Genomic DNA, 19,350 nt, shown 5'->3' on the forward strand with positions numbered 1-19,350 from the left:
CAAGAGTTTGAGCAGTGCCATAAAAGAAGCAATTTTTGGAAAATCGCTGTTAGTTTATCTCGAAACCATTCGACAAGTTGCTAAAATAGATCACGCGCAAGGTCAAATACAATGCTCGAATACTTGCACGCTCTTTCTCTGCCAGAACCTTTTTCCTTCTTACTTTCTTAGTTGGCAACGGTTCCTCTGTTAGTTTTTTCAGTGCACTTTGCTCAAGGACTCTTCTTGAAATATGTCGCTTTCTTCTGGTTCTTACATAGTTTCACAGGCCACGCTTGTAGGATTAACACAGGCGATTGTTATTGTTGTTGTTATATTTTAACGCAGCTGTTTTCAGTGTGAAATCTAAAAGATCTTACAGTCCACAGCGGATGCTCCCGTTCTCGAGAATGTTTACCTTTTGTTGGATAATTAACAAACCATGCAAACATCTTGGAACAGCACCATCTCTTGTGAAAATTATTTCATTCAAATACTTTCGTGAGTCTTTTCCTCTAAAGCAAGTGAAGCGAGCACACTTTCGCTGTTAAGTGCTTCCCATCCCCGCGCCGAATCGCATGAATCCTTAACCTTCTTTGTGAAAAGATCTCGAGAAAGTAAAGGCTATTCCAGCCAGAGTAAAATCTTCTTTTTGGTGGCCCTCAGGTATGCAACAACTCGAAGCAAACCATATCGATCGACTCAATCGCTAAGACGCGCAGTCAAAACAAAACTCTTGAGGCCTCACTAGCCTCGCTTTCGCGCAACTAGACCCGGGCCGGCCGAGAGGTCCACCATATTTGCATTCGGTGTATGAATATAAATATGGTAATAATGTTCCGTATTTTTTAGTTTGTGTAGTTATATTCCTCGTGCTAGGTAGGAGTTGTTTAATTTGTGCTATCATTTGCATATCACGCAGACTTAAACTTCCTGGAAGGTTTTGCAGTTTAAATCTTGAAGGGATAATTGTTAAACATTTCTAACTATGACAAAAAGGAAAATTTATGTTGTGTAGTTCAAAGGCTTAACGTGTATAATGTTATTTCCTTTTGTTTCTTGTAGAGGTTTTCTAGAATAACAATGGAATGGTCTGAATGATAAGCTCTGGGAGATAAGGACGTTTTAGTTCTACCACTTGTTTCTAAAAGAAACCTAATTTAACTGAGACGTGGGCCCATAATTGATGGTTTTCACAATGACGTCATCAAATTGCAAAGTCAAAACAACGAGGTTTGACGAATTCTTATTTACACTAGGTTGACGATAAATAGAAAATATATCTTTGTGCAAGTTTCCAGTCCCAAAGCATGATTCATTTTGAAAATACAGCACTTTAAACTGCCGAGTTTTCACGGTACGAGACACCAAACTAGGAATGCTGTCTAATTGAAAAAAAGTTTCTCCTCTTGATTTTCAGCAGTTTAACCATTTCAAGTATTAAAAGATGTGTTTATGCGTACGCATGCTAGCTCTCGAGTGAAAAGGAAGAGCTTTTATAGAAAAAGTGAACACTAGATTTTTTTGTTGATTTCCGGCGACCATATTGGTGTACCAAAACTGTCCACAAATATGGCGCCTCTGTATACAAAGCTCTACAAAGGTGTGTGAAATGTTTCGGGAAATAACTCGGAAACTGTGGGCTACAAAGACCTGAGATTTGGACAAATTGTTTATATATTAGTCTTTTATAACATATCGTTTTCTTGGCATCTGCCTCTGGACGGTTTCCAATTTTTTTGCCCCGTGTTTATTGCGAACAGTGGAAAGGAAGAATGAGCGGGATTTTTTTCTCTGGATAAAGAGCACCCTAAGCTTCCCTTTAATTCTTTGAGCCCTTCCTATTGTGAGGTTTACAGCTGCCTTTTGTTGATTTATCGTTCGATATCAAAAAAATAAAATCGGAAAAAAAAGAAAGAAAGAAAACTACCGAGAATATTAAACTTTTTTAATTACTTGCACTTATTACTTCTCTTTGTAAAGGTGCGAATGATCACTAGAAACAGTTTGTAATACTTTTCACTAAGTCATGAAACCTTCTCACAAGCTGGAAACACGAAAAACTACGTACACACAACGACCTCGATAATAATAGCACCAATCAGCTTAGACGTTTAGATAAGGGCAATTAAAAGAATGACAAGTTCTACTCTACCAATCTATTAAAATGGTATTAAATATGGTAATAAACCTCTTTTCTATCCTTTCTGTCAAAGTTACGCGTTTCGAACTATTAGATTACCAGCTGGTTAACCCATTTATTTTTTTGTTTGTACCTTTTGTGTGTGTGTTCTGAAAACTATCTTTAATCATGCAAGAGTAATTAATATATATTTTAAAGAGTAATGTAAAAAAACCCATTGGAGATCTTTCACATAACTCCAACTAGAGCCACTATAGTGCAAAAGTGTACTAAATATGTAAAATACGCGGGTGTTTTCTTATGGGTAACTTTTCGTTTATTTGCGGCACGCACGAATAGAACCATCAAATAAAAGACGAATTGTGTGACAAAAATCATTTTATTTTTAGCGTTTTCGCTTACAAATACTATCAACTGAAAAAAATGAACAAAAGGAAATTGGCAATTCAATATTTCGCATGTTTAGTCCTAGTCGCTACTGTCGCTACCGAATTTATCTAGAATGCGTTCTATTTTACTCGTCGTTTTGAATTCACAGCCTTTCCACACATCGCCATGTGGGCCTCCTCCGATGTCCGCTGTCGCTTCCTGGAGCACTTTTTCCTAGCTTTGTCCTGTTTTGGCTCAGGCGGTACGGGGTTGGCTTCCCCTGGGAGATCAGCATCGGCATCGGTGCCTGAACCATGTTCGTCAAGGCACGCTGCCTGACTACATTTCGCGGACTTTTGCTCTTCTGATGACTGCGTATCGAATCCTGTTTTCCACAATAGTCCGTGACATCGCCGTCTTGCTTGTACTTGTCGTGGCAGTCAGCTGTTTAGCTGTTTGGAGGTTTTGGTAAACAATTCGTGTAATCCTTTTTTTATCGATGATTCTTCTTGGGATAGAACGATAGTATGCTCTCGGCTGATGCTTTCGTTCTTCATAAAATTTCCAGCCGGTCAATGTTTGATGATGTATGATGACCGATATCCATTAATGGAAACACACGTGAGTTGCATGTCTCTAGCTGTAACAAGTAATTTGCAGATAAAGCAAAATAAAAACTTTGCAAAAATTGAATTCTTTCGTTCCTTCAGTCTAATGACTACGTACAGTTTCCGTTATGTTATCAAAAAGAAAAGTCAGGGGGAAAATTGGGGAAAGCGGCGCAAGAACTATCCGGTTTAGTTGGAACACTGAATCTGTCGCAAAGAGCCTTTTTGTTCAAGTGAGCGATGAATATTGACAACAAATACCCTCGATTTATTAATGTTTTATGCAAATTTCCTTTGGTGGAACACAATCTTCATTTTTAAGCAAAGCTATTGTCTACATTTGAGGGATCTTAATAGTCGATGGATACATTTAATATTTACACATAGTTGATAAGTCCACGAAACTGCATATACAGTCCATATCTACATTGCTTGCAGTTCAATAGGTTGGCGTAGATCACTGGATTCAATATCGAATTAAGGTTATAAAACGCTTGTACTATCTTGAACGATGTGGGTGTAGTCCATGAGTGACGGTCTAAACTTACCGCGATACAAATAATTATTACCCAGGGAAGAAGAGTAAGTATAGAGGCAGCACTAACTATGAATAAAGTTACTGAAAGTTTTCTTTCTGCTGACATAACTGACCCTAACTGCTGGACATGAGCTTTTCTGATAAGTTTTGAAATAATTATAACATAAGATATTGTTAGTACTGCAAGGGTAAGAAGAACATAAATTATCCAGGGGTATCGATCTGCGAGGGGTACATCACTCATGCGAATGATTTGTGGAACACATGCTAGAATCAAAGCTCCCAACCAACTAAAACTGATAATCTTATAGTAAATGCGTTTTCCAACTAAACAATGCCTAAATGGATATAGTGTTGCGTGCAACCGCTCTAAAGATATTAAAGCTAGGTTTCCCAGTGAAGCTATCCAGCAAATTTCAGCGATTATTGTATATAAAGCTCTGAAACCATGTGTCGATCTTTTTTCTGTTTTAATAAACCAAACGGTTTCAGGTCCCGCGACGGCTCCAGTAAACAAATCAGCTACAGTCAGGTTCATTATCAGGTACGTATTGCGTCTGCGTAGATGGCGGCTTCTTGCAAAGACAATGAGAGTGAAGACGTTGTTTATAATTATCACTATATACTCAGTGAGAAACACTGCAAACCAGATGTTCTTCGTCCCATCAATCGACATCCTTTAAACATATGACAGTAGCCTTTTTCTTGTCTTTTAAATGGGATCTGGAATAAGAAAAAGAAAATCATTTCACCTTAACCTTCGGACCTACACTCAAAGTCCTACCCCCACCTTGGTACCCACCTTGGTACAAGGGGTTGGGGCGTTGATGGAACCCCTTTCCTGAGATTTTGAAATGTTGCAGTATTTCGAAACGATTTTGCCTTCAGTTGAAAGCCTGTGATCGCGCTGCTGGAGGCCTGTGACGTCACTAAACATGGTTGCCATCTTGGATTTTTTCAAGAATTAGAAATCAGGTAAAAACCGAGAGAATTGATAGGTTTTCTTTGGCTTGACATGTAAAGTACCACACCAATAAATACTTTGCATCATTTTCTCCTCAATCTTTACTTTTGTTGCTGAAAGAAGTTGAAAAAACATAACTTTTCACTCAAAAATGGCTTGACCGCCTGCTACCTATGACGTTATATCTCTCGTTACCATAGTAACTGACCATCACTAAACTTGTCTCAAAATGCGGGCGAGGGATAAACTGAAAGCGCCAGGTGCTGATGCTTTATTGTCTAGGAAAAGACTCAGAAAAAATACTAGGCTGAGGGGGAGGGGGGTTGGTCTTGTAAGTTTGAGCGATAAAAAAACAACATAAAACAACAACAGAAAAGCGAAGTTCAAACTCTCTACCCTCTTGAAGCGTAGGATATGTTGGTATTAATCATATAATCTCCTGTGAAAGTGATTCATGAGGATGCCCTTAGTGTATAGTTTTTAAATCCAACCCCGCTAGGTGCACCTGTACCAGCGGAATAACTAAAGTTAAAGCGATGTGTTAAAGCTACTTATATCTTAACGTTCATAGTATTTAATCAATGTTTTACTTTCTATACTGGGACTGCACAAGATTCCTCAATATGGACATGATCAAATATGAGCCCATAGCTTAATTCTAAACGACTAAACCATACTCCATTTTTTTAGTTGTTTACTGACTACAGCTACACTCCATTAACACCCTCTTAAACGACTAAACCATACCCCAAGGAATATGTGTATACTGAGAGGGCTATTATTTTATCGTTCCGTGAGAAAACTACCTCTTGCGAAGATAAATTTACAGCTGTATTTTATCGAAAAAAGCCTGGAAAAAGAAAAAATGTTCATCAACTTACACACTTTTCTCTGTAAAGGTGGGATAATCCCTAGAAACAGTCTGTTGTAGTACCTCTTTATCAAGACAATTTCAAACGGACCGTGTACTCAAAGCAGAAAAACTTTTGGAACACCGCGTCGATAAAATTGCCTTAATTAGCAGATCAGCTCCTGAGTTTCAGGTTGAAGTCATTAGAAGTTTGTGACATTATTGCCACTGCCAAATGTTTAGACCAATGGTATTAAATATGGTAATAAGTATTCGTAGTTTCTTGTTCCTGTAGTTATATTGTTCGGGCTAAGTAGCAGTTGTTCAATTATTTGTGCAATCATTTTCATATTATGCAGACGTGAACTTTCTGGAAGGTTTTCACGCTTTACTCTTGAGTGGATTATTGTTAAAGATTTCTAACTTTGACAAAGGGAAAATTTGTGTTTTCTAGTTCAAACGCATATAAATTTATTTCCTTTTGTCTTTGAAAATTCTTTGAGCACTTCCTCTTGGGAGGTTTAATTTACAGCTGCCTTTTGTTATTTAAAACAAAATAAATAAATAAAAAAGAAGAAAGAATGATACTGAAAATATTAAACTTTTTCAATTACTTACATTTTACTTCTCTTTGTAAAGGTGTGAATGATATAAGTCACTAAAAACAGTCTGTAATACTTTTCACTGCATGAGTCATGAAACCTTCTCACCAACTCGAACCACGAAAAACTACACACCCGGCAAGGAACTCGATAATAGCGGAGCTCTCCCGCGCAAAGCGCGCCAGTGGAGCACCATGGGTAAGAAAATGAAGTAATCTACCCATCCGAGAAAATTTGGTAATCACGTGACCGTACAACCACCGCCCGAGCGACCGTCCGTCCACACCACAGGCATACCAATGTTAAATAACTCAATCAACAGATATGGCAACCCAAATGCAACTCAAAGTTATTTTGGCGGAAAATCGCATAGCCATCGAAGTCTTGTTAAGCAGAGACAGAGTGAATAAAGACGAAAATTTAAAGCGGAAATTGTTTCTGTATCCGTGTTGTCTAAAGTATTCAGCTTAAATTCATTGTCCAGCATGTCCACAAATTTGGAATATAGGAGAAAGACAGAGAAAAAATGAAAAACAGGCTGCAGGCCAGCGAAGCTCAACGAGGGAAAGAGCGACAGAGATCTAGAGCGAGAGGGAGAAAAAACGAAGGAGACATTTTTTTGTTGGAAGAACAACATGAAAATTTTGTAGCGGCGGTGACAAAATAAGAAAAGGTAGCGGCCACCAATGCAAGATGATAATGAGTGGCAATAAAAAAAAAAGTGAACGAGAACACGTACGACATTTCCTCCATAAAACGTGCAACTAAGAAGTTTCTGGAAGTTTCACGTTGTAGTCGTGCAAAACAACGGCAAAGAAATGTACAAAAAAAAAGTGAGCTGCACGTGCAAAGTTGCTTTTTTTTTTGCTAATTAGCCCTTTTTTTACCGTTCTCCAGCGTTGCCTTCACGGATTAGCACAACACGATTTTATATTTTGTTTGAGCAAACTATATATAAATATTATCGAGAGCTTCGCTTTTAGCCGTGGCTAAATCTATATATGTTATTAACATCAATCAGCTCGTTTAGATGAGCACAGTTAAAGGACTGACATGTTTTACTCTTACTACCAATCTATTAAAATGGTATTGAATATGTAAAAAAACCTCTGTTCTATCCTTTCTGTGCAAGTTACACGTTTCCAATTATATTAGCAGTTGGTTAACCCATATGTTTCTTGTTTGTTCGTTTTGTGTGTGTGACTGTGAGTGTGTGTTTTGAAAACTATCGTTAATCATGCAATAGTAATTATTTAATGAAAAGAGTTATGTAAAGAGTACCCCTTAATAACAAAAACGCAAAAAATATAGGAGAATTACCATACTCGATTCATTGCAGTAAGATGAGAAAGAGTCGTTTTTGGCTTCAAATGATTATTACACTCTTTTGAACTGAAGCAAGAGCAATAAGCGATGGGCGGGCGACTTAAGGTAATAAAATGTCAGTGGCACAGCTGCCCTAACTCATTAAGCCCGGGCTTAACAAAAATTTGTGTTAAAATGAGCTCATGTACTTGCACGTGACAGGGAGTGATTCAACCAAATGTCAAGGCTTCGCTCCGTAATAGAAATCGCGCCGACGACATCACCGTTCTTATGTGTGAACAGGAGCCCTGTCCGGTGTGGTTTTCGCGCAGGCGCAAGTGCTGACCGGTACGTATGGCTTGAACACTGAATCTGTCGCAAAGAGCCTTCTTGTATAAGTAGATACGTTGCAGGGGTCCCATTTGTTTACTTTGATAGCATGTGAGAGTTATGAACGCTTAACATTTTTTAAAATTGCCAAGTTTGAAAGCGATACGTCCTAAGCGAGCGACGATATATCTCCGCAAAGTTGCGAAAATTCGGAAGTTTGTATGGTGGGGCCCACGCGACTTTCAGGAGTTCAATCTTCGAAAGTTTTCAACCAATCACTTTCAAAGTCAGCAATTTTACTAATTTAAAGGCATTTTTTTTAGCGGAATTTACGAATTTTTCCTGATTTGTTCGTGCCAGAAGATAAAAAAAAAAAAGAAAAAGAAAAAAAAATTCCTTGGAAAGGTCTATCGTTGCGCTTGTGATGAGATATGATACCAAAGGAGTGAAGTGAACTCACAAAAGTAGGGAAAAAGAACAGTGGCGAATCCAGGGGAGGGGCCTGGGGGCCCGCTCCCTCCTTTATTTTTAGACCAAACAACTAAGGCCTGAGGGGCTCCCTTCCCCCCTTATCTCAGGGTCTGGATGACCACCGCCTTGCTCCCCACCCTCTCCGCTTCCCCTTATCTGTAGGTCTGGATCTGCCACTGACGGAGTAAGTGTAGAAGCAGCGCTTTGAATAAAGTTACTGAAAGTTTTCTTTAGGCTGAAGCAGCTGAACTCGCTCTCTGGGAAGAAGATTCCTTATCACTTTTGAAATTTACATAAAAACATCAGATGTATATTGCTTCAAATTATAACAGTTTCAAAATGAGATAACTTCTTGACACTGTGGCTTTCGAACCTAATTTGTTGTTTTTCACTGCCTGCAAAGGTATTCACATACACCATTTTCTAAGCTTTCAATAAAATACTGAGACAAGCTGGGAACCATGAACTTAAAAACACTACCCACAATACCATACGGGGTTGACGCGTGCACTTAAACGCGTTTTCCCGACAACGTTTCTCGAAACCGCTGTTTTACTTCGATCAGATGTCGTCAGGGTATTTTTTTTCATTTTCAATGTTAAAAGTTGGTCGTAATCACCCCTACTGATTGACTGGAGTTGACAAGGTCTTTTATTTCATTATCTGTGTAGGTTATATAGCTAGCGAAGAAGTGGAGAGGGGCGAAAAAGAAAATCGGCCAGCGAAGCATGCCTTGCGTAGCCTGGAAGAGAACAAAAGGCGAGGGAGCCTTTAGAAATTCTTTATATTATAATCTGATTGGTAGATCACTGACAGTTGACTGTTGACCGATGAATACCTGCGATTTATCAATTATTTATGCAAATGTCCTTCGGTGGAACACAATCTTCATTTTTAAACAAAGCTATTGTCTACCTTGAAGGGATCTTAATTGTCGATGGACGCATTTAATGTTAACACATAATTGATAAAAGTCCACGAAACTATATATAGAGTTCATGTCTAGATTGCTTGCAGTCCAATAGGTTGGTCCTGCCTTACTGGATACGAATTGCTTTTGCAGAAAAGCTCCTTGGAAGCTCTCCTGAACTCTGTCAATCTAATTGCATAGATCACTGGATTCAACAGAGAATTAAGGAAATAGAATGTTGATGCTATCTTCCTTGCAGGTGTGAACTTAATCCATAAGTAACGGTCTGAACTTATCAAGATACAAGTAATTGTTACCCAGGGAAGAAGAGTAAGTATAGAGGCAGCACTAACTATGAATAAAGTTTCTGAAAGTTTTCTTTCTGCTGAGATAACTGACCCTAACTGCTGGACATGAGGTTTTGTAATAAATTTTGAAAGTATTATAACATAAGATGTTGTTAGCACTGCAAGGGTAAGAGCAACATAAATTATCCAGGGGTATCGATCTGCGAGGACCGGATTATTCAAGCGAATGATGTTTAGAACACACGCTAGAGTCAAAGCTCCCAGCCAACTAAAAATGATAATCTTATAGTAAATGCTTTTCCCAACTAAGCAATGCCTAAATGGATATAGTGTTGCGTGCAATCGCTCTAATGAAATTAAAACTAGGTTACCCAGTGAAGCTATCCAACACATGTCAGAGATTATTGAATATAAAACCCCGAAGCCTTTTTTCAGTCTTGTGTCTCGATCAAAAAACAGAATGGTTTCAGGTCCTGAAACGGCTGCTATCAGTAAATCAGCCACAGTTAGGTTCATTATCAAGTACGTGTTGCGCCTGCTTAGATGGCGGCTCCTTGCAAAGACGACGAGAGTGAAGGCGTTGATTATAAATACCATGATAAACTGAGTAAGCCATATTGCACTCCAGATGTCCATTGTCGCTGTAATAGATATCCTTTAAGCAATTATTTCAGTACTGTTTTCTGTTTAAATAGGATCTGGAATAAGAAAAAATAATAACAAGGAATTATTACAGAATAAGTGCAGAAATAAAATATATAAACAAAGGTCTAGTTATACAGAAACAAGTAAAAAATAACGCAAGTAAGAGCGAAGACGTTTCGGTGTCATCTTGACGACATTTTCAAGTTCTAAATGATTGCTGATAAACTGTAAAAAAAAAAAGTTTGACGTAACGAAACATGCAAAGTCGCGCACTGAAAAGGTTTGCTCGATTTGAGTCCGATTGGACATTTAGAGAAAGTGTTATTTCCCTGATGTTCTTGACAAACAGTTCCCTGTCCTTAAGGTGGCTCGATATAGTTATTCATAACTATTCTTGAGATTAACCGTCCTTTTATATGACCTTTTATTTTCAAGATTATTGAAATATTGTAAGGCAGTAAAATAAGGCCTACAATTCGCTAATATATTATGTCAGAAATTTTGTTCTACAGCCCCTCATTTTTCAGGGTATTAATAAATAAATTTATTTATTGATTGATTTATTCTTTTGTAACTATATGTTATTCTTAAGTCGGAAAGAAACCCTATGCGGACGGTTTAAAAACGGTTTTTAGGGAAGTAAAGTCTCATTTTTTCCTGATAAGATTATTTGAGGTATATTAATGCATCCTGACACACCTAATAATAATAATATATTGAGTGAGAAGAAGGGAGTTTTGCTGGGTTTCAAATCACGTGTCTAATCATGCACCCTAGACGTTTTTAGTGATATTCATACACTCTATGTAAACCGCTTTTTACAAAACGAGGCCGAATTTTGTAAGTCACAAAACTAACAAACTTTAATTTAAATGAGTTCATGAGAAATGAGCGGAAATATAAACATTATTTGTAAGTTATATGCTTGATAACGAGATCACCTTTAATTTTAAAGGTAGCAGAATATATTGTTATCCAAGCAAGTTGAAACACTCTCAAAACGTTTATTTCAAAGTGAAAGGGAATTGTTACAATATGACGCCATTTTAATTATACAATGTGCGAAACTGTTTTATAAATTTCAAATTTACTACAAAGCTTAAGTGCGATGTTTCATAAAAGTTGAGGCATTACACGCCGATTTCGAAAATGGATAGTTGCGTTGCGGACAGGCTTCTGTACCAGCCTTTTAGTGGCAGTGTGAACATGCAACAGTTGTTCGTACCATCGATCCCGGAGTATAATTTTTTTTCATGTCGGTACATTGTAAGTTATATGATATTTTTAATAGTACTGTAGATTAGCCTCACTTTCTCTTCCGACGTCGCCGTGCACAATAACTGTTAAACGGATTCCCTTATCAAGACACGAACCAACGCATGCACATGATTTGATTCTCCCTTTACCTTGTTTTAGTTACCTAAAGCATTTTTTCCAGAAACCCTCAACGAAAACATTTAGGCGAAATTGAAATGTGCGCCCATAGCCAGCCTCCTTTTTTAAGAAAATTCTCTCGCTACGAAAAAAATAACGGCTGCATTTTCATTTGAACGAGATAAAAGAGAGAAAGCGAGTAAATTAAACTTACCAATAGTCATTCTTCTACCTTTTTCTCCACTTCAGATCAGAAAGGTGCGAATGATCACACTTAAAACAGTCTTGGAATACTCTGCCGGCATAAAGCGGATGCATTCGGTCGAATCGGTTGATAAACATTAGATGGCGTTTAGATGAGGCCATTAAAAGTTGGTGGTAATTGCGCCACAGATCGATTAGAATAGAATTAAATATGGTAATAAACCGATTTTCCGTTTTTATTAGTTACAGGCCTTGTGCCGGATGGCATTTTTTTGACTTGTTTTGTCAGCCATTGGCATTAGTATGCAAACTCAAAAAAAGTGGAAGGTAAATGAGACAATGAGGGATTAATTGGAGAGCATGGTTTTATTTTTGAGATAGTGTGGTGTGAATTTATCCTCATTTACTTTCACTTTTCTTTTGTTCTTAGGCATTTTGATCTATGCTAAAAAAGAATAAGGCAAAATACAAACTGTCTGCCCATAAATAAATAAATAATATGGCTTACTATGTTTTGTAGCATTCAAATGGCCTGTCTGAAGGCAATAAGTCTCAACTGGGAAAAGTCAATAGAAAATGCCTACAGATCTATTAGCATGGTATTTAAGGTGGTAAAAAGCCTCTGTATTTTCTTTTGTTAGTAGTTACGGGCCTTCTGTCGGATAGTAGTTGTTTGACTTGTTTTATTATTCATTTGCATAAGTAGACGGTGTTATTGGAGGGCATGGTTTATAGCTATATGTATAACAATAAAGAAAAGAAATAGAGTGGTTTGAATTTATCCTCCAGTTACTTTTTAAATTTTGACAAAAAAAAATATTGTTCAGTAAAAAACAGTTAGCGCGTTAATAAATATATCAGTGAATTCAACAATATTAATGAAGCTTACCAGTTTTAAAACATTTAAATGGCCAGCTGCCTGAAGGGAATTAGTCTTAAACAAGTCAACAAAATAAACTTACAAAGTTCTGTATAAGAAACCGTCAGTTTTGACGCGTTTTGGCCTTGCTGTTGTACATTTTCTAAGGAGTTGCTCTTTATAAAGCGAAAATGTACATGACGTCGACGAAATTAAACAACAAAAAGGCCGCCACGTACGTGTCCCCATCAATTCCTGTGGGAGTTAAATATTTTATTGTGTAAATGCCTTGTTCCAAATTCGAACAGATGCTGATCACGTGAATGGAAAAGGTTTACTAAAACAGGGTACGGGGAGTACGGGAAAGAAGCACGAGGAACGGGAAAGTAAAAAAGGGAACAAAACAGACAACTGGAAATGAGGCTACTGATAGGGTTAGGGCCGTTCATGTTCGGTTTTGTTTCTCTTTTTCCAAAAAAAGTTATGATTATCCCATCTATACCTTGGTTAGCTTGATCAAGTGTTCTTCATCAAAAGTTAAAATGTATTCCGGAGCAGAATGCAAATGAACCAGCCAAAGTGTTTCCCTTAACTTCTTCTTCGTTTTGAGACAAGAAATTTTAAGACAGAAATGATAACCCTACAAATCGTAACCGAGTGTAAATTGCGGCTACTAGAGAGACCTACAATTTCTCATTTTTTTTTCAACTCAGGTTTGTTTACGGGATAGTTTTTATATGAAAGTGGATCATCACAGTTATAGACGCAACTTTTGCGGTTACGAAAAGAAAGACTGAAAAATTTCAAGCTGCGAAAAAGTTGCGTCTATAACTGCGATGATATCTGCGATTTTTCTCAATCATTTAGCCCCTCCCTCTAAAGGTGAACTGATGCCTAAGGCTCCTTACTTCTGTATTTCTTTTTGGCTTAAAGTTCATGTTATTAGATTAAATTTGATTGCTTTTATCATAAGTATAAAAACGGAGGCTTCGCTTTTAGCGCTGGCTAAATCTATAGATTACTGTAATATTTTGAGAAGATAGGACATAGACTCAAAGGTAGGTACATTTCCAAGTAAATGGCAAATCAGCGAACAGTGCAAGAGCTTTAAAGACCTTCAAACTAGGAAAACTGGTATTCGATATATTCACCATTTAAAATTAGGACGACTTGGAGACTTTAGTGCTCCCGTAAGCCCATTATATTTTCTTTCCTTTCCGTTTTTTTTTTTTTTTTTTTTTTGAACGAGCCAGAACGAACAGTTATGTGTGCCCTTTACATTTATATAGCCTCACAATATCTGTATATTTACTTTGAGGACAGACTGATAATAGGTAATAGGAAAGTCCCGTGATTTGCAATTTGCGAATTTACTAGAAACAACCGTCTATAAGAAAATAAATCCAGGTAAATATTATCTGCCACTTTAGAAAGACGAAACGACACTAAAACAAACTTTGTAGTTCTGTTGTGTTGTTTAAGTTGACTGTGCTCGCTAAATTTCATAATGGAAATTAACAAACAGCAAACAGCCAACGAGCAAGGACAACAGTTTTCCTGGTTTATTTTATTACAAAAAGGAGGGAAAACAACAGGTCTGTTGCTTTAAGACTAGCAGCACCACCTTTTATAACAATGCCTACAAAAATTCCTGGAACAGCGATGCGATATATCACGTCTACTACCATTACTTCACAACTGGCGATTGGGGTTTCTTCCGCAGTGAGCCGACAGCTTGCGTACCCCGTTCAGAGAAGTCATTCCCGGCTTAACTTTCAAATTAAAACAAGTTTTAACATAGACAGCATTTGGACTTTCCCTCGTTTTTTAGAGGGATTGGACTCCGCGATACACTCACTGACATCAGTTCCTTGAATTACTAATTCAAGACCGATTTGCTCCAACCATCTGAATTTTTTTTTAATTTCCATGGCACATATCAAGGCATATTTTACTACCACAAAACCGAAAAACAATAAAAAAAGACAGCAAAATAATTCTCTCCGCTTACGGCGAAGATTTTAAGTGCTACAGCCATGCGAGGAATAAGCGCTTTCAACTTCCGGTCGGTGATTCCAACAGCCAATCAGGTCCTGTGGCATTGCTCTAACAGCCAATCAGCATTGCGGTCAAAGTCTAGCCATAGAAACCACAAACTTGTGAGGCTATATCTGGTCCAATTTTAGCGCGACCACGTAAGAGAGAATGTATAAGCTAAAATGGGCCTGATCTCAGGTTATCACCGGATACGAAGCTAGGCCAAACTGGAGAAAAAATATCCGTTTTCAAACAAAAACGGATACGTGTGGACGGGGGCTAAAATCGCACTAACGGAGTTGGTTGAGTAAACATCTAAATTGAAGTTTCTTGCGTTCGACTTCGACAAAATTTTCAAAAATAACTTTCTAAGGCTTTACCTTTTTGCTAGGTCACCCTTTTGTTCATATTCCAGGATCAACCTACTATTCTTTGCATTTCAGTTAAGTTTTATAATTATCGTGTTCTTGTACTGTCGCCACAAAATGAAATACAACTGCTGTCTTCTTTTTTCGGATTTTTAAAACTAAATTGTTAGTTGGTTTTTCGTCGAGGAAAAAAGTGTCGCATCGCAAAGGAATTCATCGATTCTTACGTTTGAGACAGTTCATACAGGCTCTTACGGCGGACAACAAGTCTTTCAGTAAAGATTTCAAATTTTTAATTATTCTCGTTCTTCCACTGCCACCACAAAAAGTAAAATACAGCTGGTTTGAGGAGGGCTTCGCCACGGGATTCAAGTCGAACATAAAGGCTTTTACAGCAGAGTATATAGGAAAAGTTTCGGGCGTCACTTACTCGCTTACTCAGGAGCTGGATCCAAGGTGAGCCTGAGTAATTATTACAGTTTTGTCTCGTTTGAGACAATGTCATAACATGTAATGAAGAACTGACGTCAATAGAGGAGTTCACGATTATAGTTGCATCATGGGTAATCAGGGCAAGATGGCGGGAAATTAGAAGATTCGTATTAGAATTCAAAGCCAGCTAATTCTCCCTGAATTCATACACTTGATGCTTTCCCTTTAAAAAGATTAACTTGCGAGTTCAAAGAAACAATACACCAAATCTGGAGTGCCAAGAAGTCCGTGACCAGTTTTTAGAAAACCTCAATTTTCCATACATTTTCTGTAATTTTAGAACTGTCGAATCACAGAAAATGTATGGGAAAACCAAGGTTTTCTTAAAACTGATCACGGACTTCATTGCACTCCAGATTTTGTGTATTGTTTCTTTGAACTCGTAAGTTACTCTTTTCAAAGAGAAAGCATCAAGTGTATGAATTTACATGGGGTTCAGGGGTAAGAATTCTTTGCAAGACTATTACTGTGATCGAATTTGATTTACAATTTTCTCTTTTTGTTTTAAAATCAATTAATTTTTTGCTTTTCATTAATTAAAGGCATATCGATAGATGCTTCTCTTTTAGCCTTAGCTAAATCTATATATTACCACAAGAGACTATAAAGGGGACAGAGAGGCCATCCCCCATATACACCCTATTCCATAGGTAATTCGTCTCGAGTTATTTTTAGAATCGGGATGAAGCTACCTCGCGCGAGGCGTGGATGTTTCGTGGAGATTTCGCATGACCAAACGCCGTGCAAAACATGTCCGGCGAGAGGCAATGACAGCGTAAAAAGATCGAGAGCATTCCTGACTATTGAAGCGAAATGAGTCGGCGCTCACCTGGGAAAAAGGAATCGCTGGACTCTTTGACAACCCGTGAAATCAGTTTAACTCGAAGTTGTCGTAACCTCAGTGCTATAATAAAATGAGAAATTTCGCCGGTCTATTGAAACCGGTCTTTTGTACAATTTAGGGAGTTTAAGATCCAACGACGCGGACGACAACTAGAACGTCAAAAAAACAATAGGTTTAATTAGCAAAACAACAACTTCGCACGTGCAACACACTTTTTTGTTCATTTCTTTCCCGTTTTTGCACGACTACGACGTGAAAATGCCTAATTTCGCGTTTTATGGAGGACGTAAATAAGCAACGACGAAATTTTATTTCTCTTTCTGAGCTTGAATATGGTCCCTTGAAATTCAGCTTTAGGAGGGTTCGCCTACAATTGACAAAGTAAGTGGGCAGGAATAATCGCTATAAAGACTGAAAAAAAAAAATAAACATCAAACCAGAAATTGCTCTCTTCAAACTGTAAATTATAAATGATCCTGAGAGAATATTCAGTGTGTTAAGGATTTCCCTGCTCTACTGTTAGCTCTATACAAGAGAGGAAAGGCGATTCTTTTTTAATTTCGGTTTCGCTGACACAGCGTTCGCAGAAATCTCGCTGTAGTCGTTTTCGTCGACAAAAGGAATAGCAAAATCGCTCTCCGCGTCTTCCCCCATTTTGTTCCGCGTCAATTCGTGGAGGACGCGTGGCTCTAGCGTGGGTCGTCCACGCGGAATACATTCGCGCTATGTGATTGGCTGTTGTCCAATCCCCCTTGGGTTCTGCGGTTCTAAAAATAACTCGAGACGAATTACCTATGGAATAGGGTGTATATGGGGGATGGCCTCTCTGTCCCCTTTATAGTCTCTTGATTACCATTATTATTAAAACAAAGATGAACTTTGCACTTGAGAGATACTGCCATTTTCCACACGGTTAGCTTACGCCCCATGAAATGGGTGTATCAAGTGCTACTGATAAGGTGTTTTTACACAAAAGTTCAGTATGCAGCTCTTCTAGAAGAAGAGAAGTTAAAAGTATACATGTATATCAGAGGGTTCAATATGAATAAATCCAATTTTCCCCTTCAGTTAAAAGTCGCCAAAAGGAATTCGCGTCTTAAAAGCAAGGTAGTCAGCGAATATTAACATCGTAAGGCAGAGTAAAGAGTAAAAGGTCAAGCATTAAACTCAGGTTTCGAGGCATTTATCGAAAACTGAAAAGGATGATTCTCTGGATTCCGCACGAGTCAGCTTAAGCGCGAGGGAAACCATAATTAATTATATTACCTCAACCAGGAAACTATATTCTACATTCATTAGGACATTAATTCTAATTTAATAATTTTTTTCACCACTCTAATCGATCTGATAAATCCCAAATCGGGTGAACTGAAAAGTGTTTTAAAGTTTCAATTTAATGATTTTTGACACTCTCTCAAGTCTCACGTAGCTGAAACGTGTTCCCCATATTTTCGAACAAAACTGTAACAATAACAAACCAAAACATCCCCCGATGGTGTGGCGATGAGCCTTAACCCCCGCCCCGCCCCCCCCCCCCCCCCCCCCCTTAATCAGCTTCATCAAGTTTAACAAGCAGTCCATAAAGAATAATGGATCCACGTTCCTTTGTAAACCATTCAATCTCCTGGTTGCTAAACTTAGGGTAAATCTCAGAGGTAGCAGCAATTGTCTGTGGTTCAACATGATATACATGGGTTGATATACAGTTGAAGATCAACTTTGGCATTCAAGGCCTTCTTCGTCACAGGGTCCAGAAACTAAACAGCAAAAAAATATACTTTAAAAATTAGCAATTTCAAGGCGATAAAATTAAGCACCAATGTCCTTCTAAAACAACTATCTGCGGTGTTCAATTAGCATGACGTCATGGCAATAATTTGAATCTTCCTTACACTCAAGATTCCGGGTTTCAATTGGTTTCAATAGAATGTTGGAAATTGGTACGTACAAGACTGCTACTAATAATAAATGATTGTAAAGATATTTAGTCTGATACTGGCCTTTTCGGCAGCAAAACTTAAAAAAGACAACCGAATCATGTAGAATTTAGGAAATTCAAGTCATCTACCCTTCTGTCATTGAAAGAGGCTGAGTATGATGAACCGATCGAGGAGAATGCTATCGTCCGAAGTGGCTAACAGCCTCCAAGATCAGCACAATTCTTCATTGCACGAATGCCGAATTGAAAAACTGTTTTATTCTTCATTGAAAATATTTCTAAACTCTTTTCAGGCTTACCTCTTCGTGGTATGTCTGTAAAATTTTAGCCTATTATATATCTCGGCAAGTTTTCAGAATAGAAACATATGATTTTTTCTTGGAGATACTCCTCAAAAAGTAAATAGCGTCAATCAAGCAATATGTTTTGCGTATTCTTGCACTTTCTCCCTTCAGTTTTAGTCAGAAATTCAGCTATTTCGTCTTCACATAGTCATGAACACCATTTTTTAGTTCATTATTGCCCAAACAGCCTCGTGGTCAGGAAATATACCTTCGATCAACCTCGTTTCTACGCAAATATACCATACAATTGATGGTAAATTGCTCGTATCTTTAAAAATTAGTCAACATCGGCTGCTTATGAAGAATTCGCCCGGGGATTTGAGCCAAAAAAAAAAGGCGAAACATTTTGAATAAATAATAGTAACCTTATCTAAAGGGTATAGGAAAGTGGCATAATGTATATTAACTGCTTAAATTGTATTGTTGTCGATGTTGTTGTTGTTTGTTGTTCACCTAGATTTCTCTGCCCCCTCTCGATAACCAATGGGGTACATGTGACTACATAGATATTGTATGCAGAACAAGAGGAGGTAAAATAACAACTGCAAACGAAGATATAAACAAAGACCTGACGCAAAAAAAGTACAAAAAGTCAAAAAAGGTTCACTGTTTGGGTTTCGCGTAGGTGTTACGTCCTGAGTAGAGTATACTCGGTGAGACGAAGATTTGCTTTGTATCAAATCCTGAAGGTTTTCTCTTGTCATTGAAATGTCCTTCCTCCTCGTTAAGCTTTCTTCCTCCAAGCGCTACATCTCCTACGTAAAAATCGACCGGGGTTAGCGCGAAGACACAAAATTCATTACAATGACGGCTTTTTTTAAAAAAAATTACAATACTACTAGCTTGAGAGAAAGCTCTTTATTTCAG

At 37.9% G+C, this 19,350-nt stretch overlaps 1 protein-coding gene across 1 annotated transcript; it reads right to left on the reverse strand.

Moving 5' to 3' along the window:
- Positions 1-3,476: 3,476 nt before the first annotated feature.
- On the reverse strand, positions 3,477-4,313 carry LOC140928838 (uncharacterized). The gene has a single exon (XM_073378632.1). It carries the CDS (start codon positions 4,311-4,313, stop codon positions 3,477-3,479), a length of 837 nt encoding a protein of 278 aa, XP_073234733.1.
- Between the last annotated feature and the right edge of the window lie 15,037 nt (positions 4,314-19,350).

The sequence above is a fragment of the Porites lutea genome, chromosome 2, assembly GCF_958299795.1.
Source record: "Porites lutea chromosome 2, jaPorLute2.1, whole genome shotgun sequence".
Taxonomy (NCBI): Eukaryota; Metazoa; Cnidaria; class Anthozoa; order Scleractinia; family Poritidae; genus Porites; species Porites lutea.